The sequence below is a fragment of the Haliotis asinina genome, chromosome 1 (assembly GCF_037392515.1).
Source record: "Haliotis asinina isolate JCU_RB_2024 chromosome 1, JCU_Hal_asi_v2, whole genome shotgun sequence".
Lineage (NCBI taxonomy): Eukaryota > Metazoa > Mollusca > Gastropoda > Lepetellida > Haliotidae > Haliotis > Haliotis asinina.
The window spans coordinates 56,383,475-56,400,710 of NC_090280.1; the positions used below are offsets into that span (position 1 = coordinate 56,383,475).

General features: G+C 39.4%; 1 protein-coding gene across 2 annotated transcripts in view; it reads right to left on the reverse strand.

Moving 5' to 3' along the window:
* LOC137294561 (GTPase Era, mitochondrial-like) overlaps positions 1 to 17,236 on the reverse strand; it is a 59,326-nt gene that overhangs the window by 9,101 nt on the left and 32,989 nt on the right. Inside the window, exons 2-9 of one of the 2 annotated variants that reach the window (XM_067825615.1) lie at positions 14,042 to 14,103; positions 13,181 to 13,325; positions 11,299 to 11,508; positions 10,759 to 10,886; positions 9,862 to 9,939; positions 9,541 to 9,587; positions 8,478 to 8,539; positions 7,875 to 7,987 (exon numbers count right to left, since the gene is read on the reverse strand). In XM_067825615.1, coding sequence (XP_067681716.1) covers positions 7,875 to 7,987; positions 8,478 to 8,539; positions 9,541 to 9,587; positions 9,862 to 9,939; positions 10,759 to 10,886; positions 11,299 to 11,508; positions 13,181 to 13,268 — 726 coding nt within the window. In that variant the 5' untranslated portion in view covers positions 13,269 to 13,325; positions 14,042 to 14,103. Of the gene's footprint in view, positions 1 to 7,874; positions 7,988 to 8,477; positions 8,540 to 9,540; positions 9,588 to 9,861; positions 9,940 to 10,758; positions 10,887 to 11,298; positions 11,509 to 13,180; positions 13,326 to 13,992; positions 14,104 to 17,236 lie in introns of both variants that reach the window. The other variant, XM_067825609.1, reaches the window with a different exon arrangement.

Consider the following 17,236-nt stretch of genomic DNA (forward strand, 5'->3'; position numbering starts at 1 on the left):
GGTAAGGTAGAGGACTATGCCTATTCTGTACTGTAGCCATGATGCCAGAATTTGAGTTTCATTTTTTGACAGTGTCAGTTATACTCAGATCTGAGTAAATTCTTAGCTGTAATCTGCCTTGCAACGTATGTTTTCTTAGGATTTAAATACAAGCCATGTTTTCTTCATATGATATTAACTTACTATTGTGAAGTTATACCTCCTGAATAAACCATAACCATGATCAAGTAATCACGTAAACAACTTATGGTCTCATACAGACACATTTACTCACGTATGAAAGCAGATTCGAAACATCAAGAGTACTTAAGCACAACTATTTTACTGGCACAAGGTTTAGTCTAAAGTTAGTTAGTGTGCCCTTTTTTTGCAATATTCTACCAGTATGACAAAAGGCACACAAAATGGTCTATACATATTTTACCCATGGGTTGAATCAAACCTGTGTCTATCTACAAGTGGACACTTTAAACATTAGGCTAGGTATAAAGTGTGTCACACTTAAATCTAAAGCAACAAAAAGAATGTCAAACCATGCTCCTCAGAAGTCATCTTTGAGTCCACAAACTGTTTCATACATTGTGAAACGATTCTACAGCAGTACATCACTTACTTGCATACATACTAGCAACATAGTGTGTAGCTTATGTTTGACTTGAAATACTTCACAGCCATATTGGTTTAAATAACTGCTGCATCATTGATGCACCCCAGGTAAGCTGTTCTGACTTGAAAACCTTGTCTTGTGAAAGTACTTGTGTTTGTTAGAATTTTACTTCCAGATCTAGGTATCAGCATCAGGAATCGGCTCGATATCAGAAAGGTCTTCACTGATATGCTCCACAGGAATGAGTGTTCGTTTTCTTCTGAAAAAAAGGAAATAAGTATTATTTTCACATGAACTGATATCAGTAAGCATTAAACAAAAAGTGTGGTGTCCTTAAAAACAGAAATACTATCAATCATTTGATGAGTTATTCGTTAAGAATGCCATAATTAATAAACAACACGCAGTGTCAATCTTTTTCGATTTAGAAAGGGCATATGACACTGGGTGGCGCAATATCACATGTGACATATATTTACATATACATAGTTGCTTTTCAGTTATGTTTGTTTTTGTTTCTTTCAATGTGCTTTGAAAATACATAACTACGCACATTTACATGCAGTCATTATGATTTTAGCTAATATGGGATGACATTTAGCATTAAATATTTCAATGCATTTAATAGGTAGTGTAAGTTGAGACTGTTCTCACCTTGGAGTAGATACAAGGGGTCTTTTCCTTGCTTGCTTGTCAGGTGTTTCGGGACATGAGCGCTTGTTTCTTTGTTTCCTTGCATCTCTCATCACTCGTTCCATTTCCCGCTCACTCTTCCCAAGTAGCTTTTCTACTTCATTACAGTGGACATCGGGACCAAGGTTGTATTCAATAGCCCCCTCTTTGTGCTTTGTAAGGCATCCACTTGCAATGAAGTCAGGAAGGTCAGTCTCATGATTCCAAACTGTCATCAGGTACTGGATATGACAGTTAATCAGCTTCACAATTTTCTGTAGTGCTGTTTTGGGTGGCATCCACAGGTTTGGGTTTCGGAAATCCTTTCGAGGCATTTTTATTGAAAGCTGTCTGACATCTTCCAAACTGAGCTTGTCTGCATTAAGAGTTGGTGGACAATATATGTTCTTAATTAGTTGTATGTAAAGGCATTCATCAATATGCATCTGTCCATCCTCTGATTTGAGTATGCCAGTCAAACATCCAGGTACATTTAGTATAGTCTCAATCCATTTCTTGTGTGAAACTCCATTGAATTTTGGCAAAAAGTCATTTCCACCTAAACAGAGAGACACAGCAACAGTCGTTCCAATAGACATATTTTGAAAATGAGATTCCATCAGCTCCAGGATTCCAGTTATGTTGTACATCTCTGGTTTAGGCTTTTGCAGCAGGACAAAGACTTGATTCTTATATCTTCCTTCATCATCCCTTGGCCAGTGTTGGGAAAGTGCAAAGAGGTGTATGACAACACTGTCAAAATCTCCTGAAGTGATAACACTTATGGTAGATTCTCTGTCTGACAGATGCACTTCTTTCAACCAGTCTACTTGGGACATTTCTGCCTCTCCTTTCCTCTGTTTGATATCAAGGAGGAGTTCTCTTCTGAAGCCATCATTGTCAAACACCGCTCTCAGTGGCTTTGTGAAAACCCTACACCTGCATTCCTGATCATCCTCACAGCATTCACATCCTTCAAGAAGGCATTCACTGTCAATGTCTAAAGTAAGGTTTGTCAGCTTTAACTGTTTTACATTTCGTGCAAGGAAACTATTGATTAGCCTTTTACCAGTACTTGTCTGCAAAACAGCTGGCTTTGACATTTTGTGTTGACTAATAATGTCATCTCCAAGTTTTAAGTGACTAATTCCAGATTTCACCTTCTTCTGTCTATTTGCCCTCGTAGCAGCCTTGAAGTCATCAGGTGTAAATCTGTACTTCTCTTCACAAATTATCAGTCGTTTCAAGTGTGGCAGTTGTTTTTGCAAAGGTTTGATCAAACCATTTTCAATTTGCAACAAATACTGATGTCCAGATGTAGCTGTTGTCTTGAACTTGATGCCAGCAAATTCCACTGTTGCAACAGAAATAGTTCTTGCCACGTCCATTGGTATTGTTTTGAAGTTTGACCACATAAGACCTTTTCCTGTCAATATTGCTTCAATGGTATCTTCAGATGATGGCACACATTGTTGAAGTACTGTTAGAAGGCCCTTGCGTATACCGGATGCCTTCTGAACACTAGCTTTATTGCAGTCAGGCTTGACTACAGCTTGACAAGTGTTCATTTCTGAACTCCAACAATCAACAATCTTTGAGCATCTTCTGACATGCTGTTGTCGTTTCATTTCTCGTTTCTGTTTTTCCGTCATGTGCAGTGAAGATTTCTTGCAGCTGGTTCTCTTGATTGTTACGCCTTTTGACTGCTTCAGTTTTTGTATGAGTTCAGAAGGTCCATCCACTTTATTGATGTCTGGTTGTCTGTGCAAGCCAAAGAGGTTCTGACTGTGACAATATTTCTCAATGAGAAACTTCCCAGTTTCATATGAGTGCCTGTCCAAGAGTGCTTCAGGTAATATCGAATTATCTGATTGATACACATTGTGTGGAACGTTGTCATCTTCGTTGCTTAGACCATTTCGCCTGAGAATGAGTTCCGCTGTAGGGAGAACATGTTTTATATCTGTTGATGTGCATTCCATTTGATAAACATACTGAGAGTCTTGATTTTGATTCGCATAACCAAATGAACTCTCTGTACCATCAGCTGACATTGTTTCTTTCCGATTGCTCCTCCTGGCATCATGTATTTCAGTCATTGTATCAACGATTGCCATTTTTGGTATGACTGATGACAAAGTTGCTCCTGGTCGGAAAGCCTTCAGAGCATCCCTGTGGTCCATCTCACGTTGAGTGTCAAGTGCAATATTGACGTTGCTTCCATGGTGAGGAGTGCTGAAAAGTGTTGTTTTCATATGCTGATGATAAAAACCTGCTGCATAATGTTCGTGCAGAAGTTCAACACAAAATGCTGCATACGAGCTTGCACCATTGAGAAATGAAAAAGGCAGTGATTCTTTCAAGGCACTCAACATCAGGTCATAGCCACAAGGTCCACCAAGGCGCTCTGCTAGGCAAATGGCCACAATTTCATCACAGTGGTCCATCATATCACGATGAAGAGCAAATGTAGAATTTCTGTTTGAATGAGTTGTCAGAAATGACTGATAAAGAAGTCCCCATTTTGACTCAAGAGTGCCCAGTGATTTTCTTTTGATGTCTTGGAGTATTTGTATCTTGTTCTCTTCAGTTAGACTCTGGAGAAAAGTTGCTAGAAATGCCAAATGGAATGCCATGGAAAGACGTTTGATATTCCTTGCTGCTGTTTCAATATTTGACAAAGTTACAAGTTTTTTCCAATCTTTTTCTTGCTCATCATCTTTCATATACTTCAAGAGCTCATGAACACCAGCATCCTTATATGCACTGAAGATGTTCGCAATCTTTGACTTTTTCAAATGTAGGACCGGAAATTCTGGTAGAAACTGTTGGAAGATTTTGTGTTCTTTCATCAGCTGAATCAGATTTTTGGACAGTTTGTGGTCAGGAGCCAATAAAATTCTGTCATACTTTTGAGAATCAGACTGACGATCCAAGCCTTGAAGTATGCCTACAAGTACCTCTCGTAGTTTCGCCTTGTCATCGTCTCTACCGACAGCTGGTGTTGGATGTCTGGTTAACAAGGGCGGTACTGTGAAGAATGGAAACTTGTAATAAGTGTTGTCGTCATTATGGGTACCTTTGGTCGTTTCTTGTTCGTTCTGCATTTTGTCTTGTGCCGAGTCTTCTAAATCCTGGTCAAACGTCATGAAAGATTCCTCGTTTTGGTCAGGTAGAACATTGGCTTCATCAAGATGTAGTGAATCTAGAGTCTGATTCAAATGTTCAAATTCCTCTGAATTGAAATGATCCAGTTGTTCAGGTCTGATATGACACTGAATGAAATCGTCAAGTCCATGCCCTATAAGACATAATCCCCAAACACTCTGCACATAAAAAATGTGCTTCATTTCTTGTTCAGCTGGCAAGAGTACAGAGAGCAGATGGTAACTATCTTCACCAAGCTTGGTCTTCATTTTGCATGGGCAGTTCTCTTCCTTAGTGGCAGAACATGATGCTAAATGCCATGAAGTTGTTATCTCATGGTCCCTTGGCAACCCTTTCAATGTCATTGGCAAAGTGCACAATTGGGAGGTCCTATTTTCACCTGGATCAGGATCCGTGTGAACTGTAAGTCTGACCAGGTTATCAAGGCCCAGGATAACATGGCAATCCCTCATACTGACTTTCGACATTGATAAACCTTCTGCTGATGCCTTTGCATAGAACAAATGGTACTGCTTGATGAAGGTTTGATAGAAGCATTTGTCTGCATCAGCTTCAGTTTGCAGCCACCTGGCAGCTGAACGTATGCTCTGTGAAATACCACTCTCGCTGGTTATTGAAAAAACTGCAGAAGTGGACTGATGACTGATGATTAGTTCAGCAGTGTTCATTTCTGCTATGATGCCGACATGTTTCTGACTCAAGGTACTGAGACCAATGTCGTTTAGACAGTACAATCTTTGCAACTTCTTTAGATAGAGCTGTGGCGTATTTTCTGACCGTCCAACTCTGTCCTTGTTGATAAACAATTGGCAAAGCAATAATTGAACAGGAAGAGGTACGAAAAGATGCCACTCTCTGAGGAGGTTGAAGTTTTTCCATTGCAATGGATGATGAATCCACTTTTGTACATCCTTGATACATTCTTCGCAATACCTGTCACCGTTAACCTGAATTGTTGATCCCTCGTCGATGTCGTCTTCATCATAGTTGATATTTGAAACTTTTGAGATAGAGGATCCCAGATTCCCACCATAGAAATCATATGATAATTTGTACCTGTGGAATCCATTTTCTGAACAGTTTGGGCATCTATATTTGTCTAGTGCTTTGGAATGAAGAAAAATAATCTGTGTAACTGTCACATTATGCTTGACATTTATGCTTCTTTGAAGAAGAAAGACCACATCTTCTAACTCTGTTGATGAGGACGTTTCATCAGACAACTCTATGAACAAATGTATCCCTCTTTTGTGTTTGCACGTATCTGTGCATGGTACACAAACTGCTCTAACATTTCCAAAAGTTATGTCGTTAACCAATTCTGATACAGATGCTTCAAAACTCTGAACAAAATGTGTGACGCCAGATATATCACAACTGATACTGTTCATATATGATGATGTTATTCTCCGCTGTTTGTGTCTTTCAATGGCCTTTTGACAAGACACTTGTAATTTTGAACATAATTCTGAAGTATGGTTGCACTGGTCATAGAATGCCCATCTTGCTTTGACAGCTTCAAAAATGTCATCAGAAACTTGAGGATGTTGTAGATGAAAGTGCCATTCAAACAGACATATTTTTTGCCAAGAATGTAACTGAAAGGTATCCTTGTAGCAGCTAAACAGTGATGGAATGTCTAACTCAGATACGCTCAACTCCTGAAAGATGTGAGCACTGTAATTGTCACAAAACAGTTTACCATTAGCAATTGTTTCATACAATCCTAGTATAGTAGTTCTTGGTTGAATGTCTTGCATTAGTGGTGAACTGTTTTTATCAGAGAGCAAGGCATCAGTCACTTGTTTACAAATAGTTCCACAAACTTCATTACCAGTAATGTGATTGAATGAAAATCTGATGATGGATTCAAAAGATACATATTTCACTGCATTCTCCACACGTGAACAGGGGTAATTGTAGCGTTTTATTTCATTCCATATATTGTCCTTCCGTACCACTTTGTCTTCAGGGCTGTTACTTGCTTTAAGTAAGGTTACAAATTCATCAAGGGGGAAATATAGTGTGTCTGTATCACTAACACATGTCAGTGTCTGTAGAGCATGAATTGAAGTAGGTACCCTCATTGTGTTATCCTCTATCCATTCAGGAGACCTGCAGTGGATTAAGAGAAATTTGTTAAAGGTTTTGAAAGTTTTTTAAAGCAATCTGTTAACTCGTGTCATTCTCAACCCTACCGTAATATGGGACATTTAATGAAACTGGCCATCGTCACCTCAAATGTTTCTAAATTTCCAGAAATAGTCAACATTAAACTATAACATTAGCATCCTGTCTTATACTGTATCATTCCATTCTTGAATTTTACGTCATTACATTATGTAACTCATACCACATAATGACCATAATTAAGAAACAGGAATTAATGGGTAACAGAGACTGATGACATGTCCCAAGATCTATGTTTATGGCAGAATGGAAATTTACAGTGAATTATGCAAAGATAGTTCTATTAAATTCTCACTTAACAGCACTCTATGAAAATGTTTAGAGTTCATACACAATCAACATGTATTCCAGTCTTTCCAACACATAAACACTACACAGGTGTTGCTCCTAAGTGCCTTTATAAAGACATTCCTATGATTTCATACAGAAAATGCACAATTTCATCACCTATAACGCATTATATTATCTGTTTACTTTCCCATACATTCTTTCACCTCACCTTAACATACATATATTCAAATATTCTCACAGTTTAATTTCAGGAGAAAGTCATATATGAAAATGAACATAATTCATGCCCTATACTGACATTTTGCGCACTGTTGTCCTCAAACAAACTATTATTATACTGTTATCTCTGAACCTCATGAAATAAATTCTGTATCAAAGTGTGGCACTTTCTGTCATATTTCTATGAGAACTAGCTACTTTACTACTAATACAACCATACATTAAAGGACATGTCTGTTACTACAATGGGTAGTAAGCACAAATACAGTACAATATACTTCCAAACTTACCTTCTAATCTTGATCAAGTGAAGTCACTCTCCATCTTCTGGGTTTTGTTTGCCGCTTTCTGTGTGACAGTACTACATAACACTATATATCACGTATATAAACTGTTGAAATTTACAACTGCGCTGTTTTCATGGCACTAAGATATTTGGTTGAGTCAGGATACCTATAACCCTACACCCAGCATGTGATGCTGTATCTGAGCTAGAGGGGCTGTGCGGGTCAAGCAGTGGGGAACATCTTGTTTGCTTATAGTAACCTGATACAATCTGTTGCCACGATGAATTCCTGGAGGGTGGCATGTGTCATACCAATTACTGGATGACACTTTTGGAGCAAATGTGAGATCCTAAAGATAGGCACATTTCTTACATTTGGCCTAGGACTAACCAGTACCAACAGAACCCCACAACTACTGGCGCTACAGACATGTTTCCCACCTTATTGAGGATGAGGACGGATGGTATGTGGGGGTTCAGATGGAGATGCCTCAACACTACAGGGTCCAGGCGGTCCCTCTTCCAGGGGTCTGATACGTCCACCAACACACCCACTGAAACACAGACAACTCACTGAAACATGGACTGCAGTTTGGACTGGTTGGTCCAGAAAATAAGCACAAATGAAAACGAAAAGAATTACAATTTGTAAAGTACACACTTTCTGTATTAATATATGTTTATGTCAGAAAACAATCTTGATGTTTCAAGTGTGTAAATCTAACTTTCTATAGTCAGTAGCGATAACCAACACTTCATTTCTACAATATCAACTGATGTTCCCTGTCGGCTAAAGCCACACTGACTCAACTGCTGCGTACTTGACATCCATTTGCATGTTTTTACAACTGTCCACAAAGTAATTAATGTGTGTTTGCACACACAGCAACTAACAGGAATGACTTGTCCACAAACATACTGGGACAGACCTAGTGTTGACAATTCTTGTATTAAATGACATTCTGAAACATCTATTTGAAGAGTAACAGAAACTGGGAGCTTTATAAATAGAATATTATCATTATTGTATTTCATGCTGTTTACCTAAGTGAGCCTGGTCCAGACTTCGAGCAGGGTCCAGGAAGTGGCTCTTCTCCAGGCCATGTCTGAAACAAAAATACAATCCTACTTCCAAGACTGCATTCATTGGTGTCCATAGTCCAGCTCCTGTCTTCATATGTTCAACGCCCATGAGTGAGTGAGAGTGTGAGAGGGAGAGAGAGACAAAGAGACAGATAAACGGCTGTGAAAGAGAGAAGTCCTTCTACCACCTGATCTTTGTCATTTCCAGCCAACTATATATTGGATACATATTTAAAGACCCCCCAAAAGTCTGGCATCATCCTACAAAGATTCCATAACAGAGACATCTGTTTCTACACTTTTACATTAAAAACACAGTGTCATGCACTCACTCTAACTTCCTACTGATTCAGTAAAAGATTTATTATCCCTTACGACTTGCCTGAATCAACAATTGAAACTTTGAGGCAAACGCGTACGCCTTCAAAACACAGAACACTTGCCATACATGGAATAATTGCTCTGTATATCAAAAACTGCAGCATGTGGTGTTTTCAAAAGTTGTGAGTAGCGCTTCACAAATAGCACTCAAAGGGACATAACTCTATTGGGCTTGCTTGAAATAATGTTCAGCAAGTAGCGAGCATGAAGTCGATTTAATGCAACATTGCATTATTTCATTTCAACGTTTTAATTTAATACTGTAATCTAAATATGTAGTTTGTTTTGGATTAAATTATATGGTAGTTTTCCTGAGAGCTGATAGTTAGTATTATTTAAAGAAATGCATTATTTACTTGCAGAAGAGTAGTGTGATATAGTGCCTTAAATACAGCACAAGGAACAGTATTTCTGCTACAATGTATTTGACTGTTTAAACTGCCAAAACATTTAAAACTATGTATTTGGAGAGATGTTATTGATTACTCACTGATCTTGAGTGGGCATTTACTGATTACTCTATATAGTTTTGTATGTTCCAATTACTGTTTATATTTGCCTGTTGATTTACAAATTACTTGGTAAGAAAAGCTTTTCACTTTCACGTGTTACTCTTTCATGTTACATTGCTGAATTTACATACCTTTTCTTCTCCATCGGATGCATGATGCCAGGTGTGTCGATGAACACCTGTAGTCAAATAAACAAGAACATTTACAACGAATGCAGTGACAGGTTTGTCAGACATTATAACATCTTATACTGAACTCATGAACCAAGGCATACTTTAACACTTTCTCAAAACATGTTTCTGAATTGTTTCATAAGAACTTCTATATCAAACAGATTGAAACCTTTATGTATGGGGGCATGTTATTGTTTTATACAGGTGACTGCCTATTGCCTCACTCTATTCAACCAGATCTCACCCTTCTGGTTTCCCACTAGAATACTCGTTACTTACAATCTGTGTATTTCCTTCTGTGTGGACAGCCATTGAATTCTGTCTTGTTGTGTGAACCTTCTTGGAAACAGCAGCTACCTGAATACCACCAATGAATGAACAACAGAAGTTTGTATCCAGTAAAGATAGGTAAAAGAAATATATTCTTCATGCAAAATTTTGTCATTCACTGTTACGCTGTGTTAAAAGAGAATAACCAAATTAGAAGAAACACAACTTCAAAACAGTGTTTGGAGTTTTCAAGGTTAACAAACTGACTGTCTACTCCTGTTATCAAACACATCAGAATTTGCCACTACAAGTTATCTCACAGCAACACCAGAGGTATTTTAAAACTAATTTCACATGTTGACAAAATAGCCACAAGAAGCAATTGCTTCCTGGCGGTAACAAGTTGTTTTAAAATAACACTGATGTAGCTATGAGATAACTTGTACTGTGGTGCCAAAGTCTGTTACATTAGCTAACATGAGTATACATGTCGAGTAGGTTGGGCAGTCAGTGTGTTAATGTTAAGCAGCTTTCAGTAGAGGCATAATGACAACCACCATTCTTCACATTTGGTATCTAGGAGTTGATTGGGTTCTACTCCAATTTTTCGTCAGCACCACTTCCAGTCTTTGAACTAAAACCTATTGCCAGACTGCCAGTCAGGGCCCACAGACTTCAGAAGTTGCAGGCACTGAAAGAATCCTTCAGACCCTTTTCAAAACAACTATGGCTTTTTGGGACATCTAAAAAGACATGGAAATTTACTGCAGATGCTACAAATTTGAAACTATGGGCCCAACACAAAAGCTACCTGCCACAGACCTCAGTGACCTTGTTCAGTCACCTTCACGCATCACACACTCACTTGATACACTCTCATGCTGACTCTCAAGTTCAGTAGCTCACCTTCCAGCCCATGAGTCTGTTAGTAAGTGTGGACTTCCCTGAGTTGGGGATGCCAATGATGGCCACCCTCAGCACCCGGGCATCCGGTGGCTGGTCTGGCTTCATGAGGAGACGCCATTGCTGGCCATCTGTACAAGGCACATGGAGGAGTCTTATTAGCAAGTCAAACACAGCTCGTGGTGAGATAAATGATGTTCAAATTAACTATCGCAGCTCCCATCGTCCCTAAACCTTCCTGAACTTTGGCTTTATCTATCACTGCTTCATTCTGTACCCAGAAGAAACACCTAATCCTTGGCAATTTCCTTGGAAAGTGTTAAGCACTGTTTTTGATCATTTTGACTTCTCCCTTATGCAAACTTTGCTTGCTTAAAGAACTACATTACTAGCCCTGGTAATGTATCACGATGCACTCAATGAACATTCTCAGCTTCCTGGGGATCACACCAAGAAGGCTGTCTGTTTAGCATTAGAAGGTTATCAGTGACTATTATTATCCTACTGGGTACCCATTCATTGCTGGCACTTGTTACTTCATACCTTTCGTCATGCTAACATTCCTTTGTGGTTCTCCCGATGTCATGTGACCATCACCTAGCTGTTTATCTGGAATGCTCCTTGGCCCTTTTGACAGACTTGACGAAGGTGAAACTGAAGAATTGGCTGACTCGGCTATACTTGAAGGAGAGCCTGCATTAGTTGTGACATGCCTCCGTGTATAATGGTACAGCATACAGCACCATGTCATGGCTGAAAAAGAAAGTGAGTGAGTGGGTGGGTAAGCAGGTGAGTATGTGGGTGAGTGGGTGGGTGAGTGAGTGAGTGAGTGAGTGAGTGGGGTTTTACATCCCCACTCAGCATTATTCCAGCTATATGGCAGTGGTCTGTAAATAATCAAGTCTGGACCAGACAATCCAGTGATCAACAGCATGAGTATCAATCTGCACTATATGGGAACCTATGACATGTGTCAACCAAGTCAGCGAGCCTGACCACCCACAATCCCATAAGTTGCTTGTTATGACAAGCATAGTCGCCTTTTATGGCAAGCATAAGTTGTTGAATATGTCGGTTCCAAATGTATTCCCGTGCTTCAAATATTCAATAACACCCAGAATTGGGCCATCACATAATGTTTATCTCCTAAGAATGGGATTCAGAACTTTTAGAGCCACGACAAAAACAAGAGTAAGGTTTTGATACTGTTCTGGCATGTGGGAATTCCAGGTCAGAAATGGCCAGCAACTCATATCAGACCTGGCTGACTGACCCTGTCTGTCTGATTACAGGCAAATGGAGGCAAAGATATACTGAAATACCATGAGTGGTGCTTAAAATGTTGAATAAAACATATTTCTTGTGAGTAATTAGTCAACATGGGACTGGAAATCTGAGAGCACAACTAAGTGCGAAAATGGGAGTGTCCCTTTACTGGTGGCAATATTTCACTTTGACATGAAAAACATTTTCGGAACCAAAGCGAGGGAGGTATGTTGCCAGCCCTTGCTCACTTCACAAACATTTGAGAAGACTGGTCATATTCTCTACGCTGCGCAACCCCATCTGCACTACAGTTTGCCTGTGGTCTGATGGTGTGTATCTGATCCAGCGCTGGTCATTTCTGGGTGGTGTTGTGGGCATGTCCAGGAGAAATACAGGACATTCAATTCTATGCTGTCACATTTTCAATGTCGACATTCAGAAAAGGTTGATGTGGGTACAATATATCCATCTCTGTCTAATGTATATATGTGTCTATGTGCATCTGTATGTGTCTGTGTGTCTATATGTAAGTGTATATGTGTACCTGTGTGCCTTTATGTGTATGTTACAGAGAGTGTCTATAACTGTGTGTGAGATTTTTGACTGGATATGATACAGTCATATGACAAGTATGACTTAGTTTACACAGAGACCATATATATGATCTCTAGTTCACAATTTCATCATTGGGAGCAGTAAAATTTGTGTAACCACATTTGCGTAATTACTTGGAAGGAATACACAGATGTTCAGAATAATTTCAGTATTTGCATTTCACAATTCCAATACGAAGTTACAACTGGATCCTTCGTGAAGCGACTATTTTGGCGATGATGATATAATTTTACGAGCGCTTCCTCAATTATATTCTTTCGTATAACGTATTTTGTTTCGTCCTTTGTATTACGGTATCCCCATGCTATTTCAAAGCAAAATATTGATTGAAATTACATAGTTGATAATGTGAGGAAAGAGTTCCTCCCGTTCTTTCATATTCTTTTATGGTGAGTTACCTATGTTATGAACACAACTGACCTTACAAATTCCTATCCATGTTTAATTCTCACACTGCTTGTCTCTTCGTTGTGCCTTTCTACAAGATTTAAATTAAAAACAAAGCTTTGTCAGCTATAATGAGGTAACGAAGTCGGTTACTTACATTGTTTTATACACGTCGCAGTTTCAAATACAGCATATATACTTGTCAAACTACTTCGTGACATCATGCTTCGCATGGGCGCCGCCATCTTGAAGTAACGTCCATTTGAGTGACTTCCCTTTGACCACAACGAACCACTGCATTACTGTAGGACACGAGAGACCGAATAATGCCACCGAACGCTCCAAACATTCGTGGCACAATCGTCGTACATATCAATCGATGATTCGCTGACCTTATATTTTATTCATTATTGGACACGTGTGTGGAATCGGCCAGCTAAGCTCTTCCTGAACCGTTGTCATGAAACGAAGAGGCTTAAATACATCATCTCGACATATGACATGAATATTCTTGAAGTCATTCATCGCTGCTTATTTCCTGTGTATTTAGTTCAGTGAAACAACATAATTTCCTACAGTGTACAGTGTACCAAATGGTACAAGAACAAACATTAGTTAGATGAATAAACAAAAAGAGTTTGTGAGTGGCGCGTCGGTGCCTCACACTGAAGGTGTGGGTTCAAATCCCAGATGGTACGCAGTTATCCATAGTAATAGAAACTGACTTTGTATATAACCAAAACAGTGTTTTATATAACATATTCCAAATATAACATATGTTGGAATAATTAGCCAATTTGAAAATGCGTAAAAAATGAGTGAGTGAGTGTTTTTTGCAATACTCCAGCAATATAAAGGTGACAATGTTTGATATTGATTACAAAAAAGGCAAACCACAGACTATTACGTGAACAAAGACCCCCGTCACCGGGAAGTATAAAACCGAATAAAATTTTAGATCTAACTTACCCTGGGTTCACGCAGAGTATCGTGATCCGTTTACAAAATGCCATCATACCTTACATTGTGGGTTGTTTTATGAGGCCGACTCCGAAATACTCCGACCGAACTCCTGAAATCCTAAAAAATACACAGTCTTTCTTACAATATGCTTTGGCTGGCTGTGTTGCTGCAAGGTAAAATGAAAACACATACAACATCTATGACAGATGTCCAAACGAAACGGTGATAACACATGCATAAATCCATATTCCTCTAAAACAATTCCTGTAAAATCCTAAAAAATATATTTCGGGATCGTTCTTTGCTTCTTTGATAATCTCCTGTTATGTATCTCATTCTTTAAACAAAGTATCAACATAAAAGATATTGGGGTTGTTTTTTTTGTCTTCCTACATTAGATTTAAGGTACGTTTGTTTAGTACACTAACCATTAAAATAACTATCCATAGAAAGAGTGCAATACACTCACTGGTCGGACGAAAAGTCATTCCGACGTGACTCGGAAAGAGAATGAGTGAGTTTAGTTTTACGCCGCTTTTAGCAACACTACAGCAATATCACGGCCGGGGATACCAGAAATGAGCTTCTACACTCATTACTCACTCATGGGGATCTAACTCTACCCATCCGAACCCGTGCAGTTAAGAAGCAAACCATTTTGGAACAAGACTATCAAACCAGGTGGGAGCGCCCCTATGTCTTTCTTCTAGTGAGTTAGTGAGGTTCATTTTCGCCGGTTTCAGCAATATTCCATCAATATCGGAGAGAACATTAGGAGTCACGAGAAATGGGCTTCACACACTTGGGAATCGAACCCGGGTCTTTGGCTTATCGAGCGGACACTTTAAACAACTAGACCACCCTACTGCCCCTAGACATTATGTCTGAGACGGTGTCTCTGTTCTACTCGTATATAACAGAAGTAGGAAACTTTCAAATTCTGATGAATATGTCCAGATCTTTTCCCATCAAGCAATGCACGTGAACTTGCTTTTAAATATTTGTTTCGTCAAGCGAATTCGTTAACTAATGGCAGTTTAAAAAACCCGGAGATTGATATGATGACATAAACTTGTGAGATCTCTCTCTTTCCATCGTCACACAGTACTCCATCAGTGTAAAAACCACGCCAGTTCGTAGTTTTTATGTATATTTCAGCTACTGATCATACTTTCAACAGATATTGTAAATAAGGGCAATCTATCAGTAAAGAGAGCTTCTAAAAAAGAAAATATCATCAACTAAGTATGCATATGGATGTAGTATATGAACTGTATGTATGGTCATACATATTGCTTCCATGTTCTTCAGCACCCTTACACCAGTCTACACTTATAACCAAGGGCTCCTTGTGAACAAGCTCCCGGGTGCTTCATGGCGAATTGCGTATAAATCTGAAGCCCAGAGCTAAATCGAAACAATATCAAAACCGCAAATGTTTTTTATTCTGTGCCCGTCCTTCATTTATTCCGTTTTTTACAGTTGCATCAAGTCTTTCCGCATCACTGAAGGATTCATGTCTGACTTCTGAGTCCACTTGTTTTTCTCATTTTTTATACCAATCAGCTTATTAGTTTTGAGTAATTCGGGGACACTTCATAAGGGAATAATTTTGTGTTTCTTTGCACAAAGATATTTATTTGATTTTTTTCTGATGAGTCTCTTGAGTCTTTGTCAAGACTCTTGAAGGGAGGTATTCCACAGTTATTTGGAGCCCACGTTGTTTGACAGAATGTCAACGATGATGTTGATTTGAGTGAAGGTGAAGTCATTCACCACGTCATCCCAGAGTCAATGAAAGAGTAGCTTTGTGGGAAACCACTTCACCTCTTCGACCGACTGCTTTGCCTGGATGAAGTCGGTTTGGTTTTAAAAGTGGAAAAGGACTTAAGACTTTTTTAGCTGTCCACGACCAGTCACGTCCTGCTCGCAATCATCAAAACGAGTTTGCGCGTGAGAATGCCGTACTGTCAGCTATCTAATGAATTCTATGAGAATGTTGAACACGTTGTCAGTAGACGTACTTCATCTTAAGCGACGCTTCATCTTAAACGACGCCTTCATCTTATACGGCGCGATTGCCTCAAGATCCACCATGGCACTACCTTGAACCATTCCAGAGCCACATGTAAGATGTTCTTTTAAACTTCTTTGGGAAAGACTCATATAGAGCCTTAGAAACATGTATTCTTCCTTTCTCACAAAGCCAGTGAAATTAGTATGTTATTGAATTTTCTTTCAGCTCTGACTAACATTGAGATTTGCAAGACAGGGGAAAGTAGGGTATAAATGTTACGCCCGCATCCCATGTACACTACTGTCCAACTAGCCATTGTTCCGATTAGCCCGATTTGGTACCTCTCTAACGTTCGGTTCTCCGCCCTAGAGCACAGCCATTCTGAAACTCAGGGTACCGCAGTGGGTTGCAGCGTTGGGCAGTCTCCATATTCCCCAAGAATGTCTTGGCAGGCTCAATTTTGCAGTACTTCCTGAGAGATGTCATGTGCTGTTTGGGCTGCGTGAAGAAGGGTCAAGGGCCCTTGGCTGATGATGAATCTTACCAGCCAGACTGTACCAGGCCCACCACCTTGCTTTATTTGCTCGGAAACTGTTGAAAACATATAAGCTAAATTTGTTGCAAAGATGGACTGAAAATAACTACAACCATCAACCACATCATAACCTAAAAAAAATATCCGAAAGACGACAGGTTTCCTGTGACGATTTGCATAAAGGTCAACACCTTGCACCTAATCACGTGACAATCAAATGAGTGACAGTTGCATGCTGATTAATTACAGGTAAATTAACATTCAGGTGTTAAATTATCTTCTCCGAGGGTTAGAAATGTCGGCACAGCATTAAACATCAAAGATCCCCGCCCTTGTCAAGAAACCTGAATAACCGACGATGTAGCTACATGGAAATCACGACCTCTGATGACGATGAACCAGAGACTGTTACCGAACAGCCGAACAGAAACTGTGATTTGTTTGAAGTTAATACTGTGGTACTTTGATACGTTTGGACCGGCTTCACGAAGCGTGTTTAGCGGTAATACTGCGAGGAGGTTTATGTATCCGAGTCACTTTCTACACTTTCCACACTTGAGTTTAGTGTAAGTCACATTGTCAGCTGTATTGTGTCTTTCTGTAGACATTGGTAGTCCCTATCAGGACTTAACGCAAAGATTTGCCCAAGTTCTCTAAGCAGTTACGCCCCCTTCAGATTCAGGATCTGCTGTTGTAGG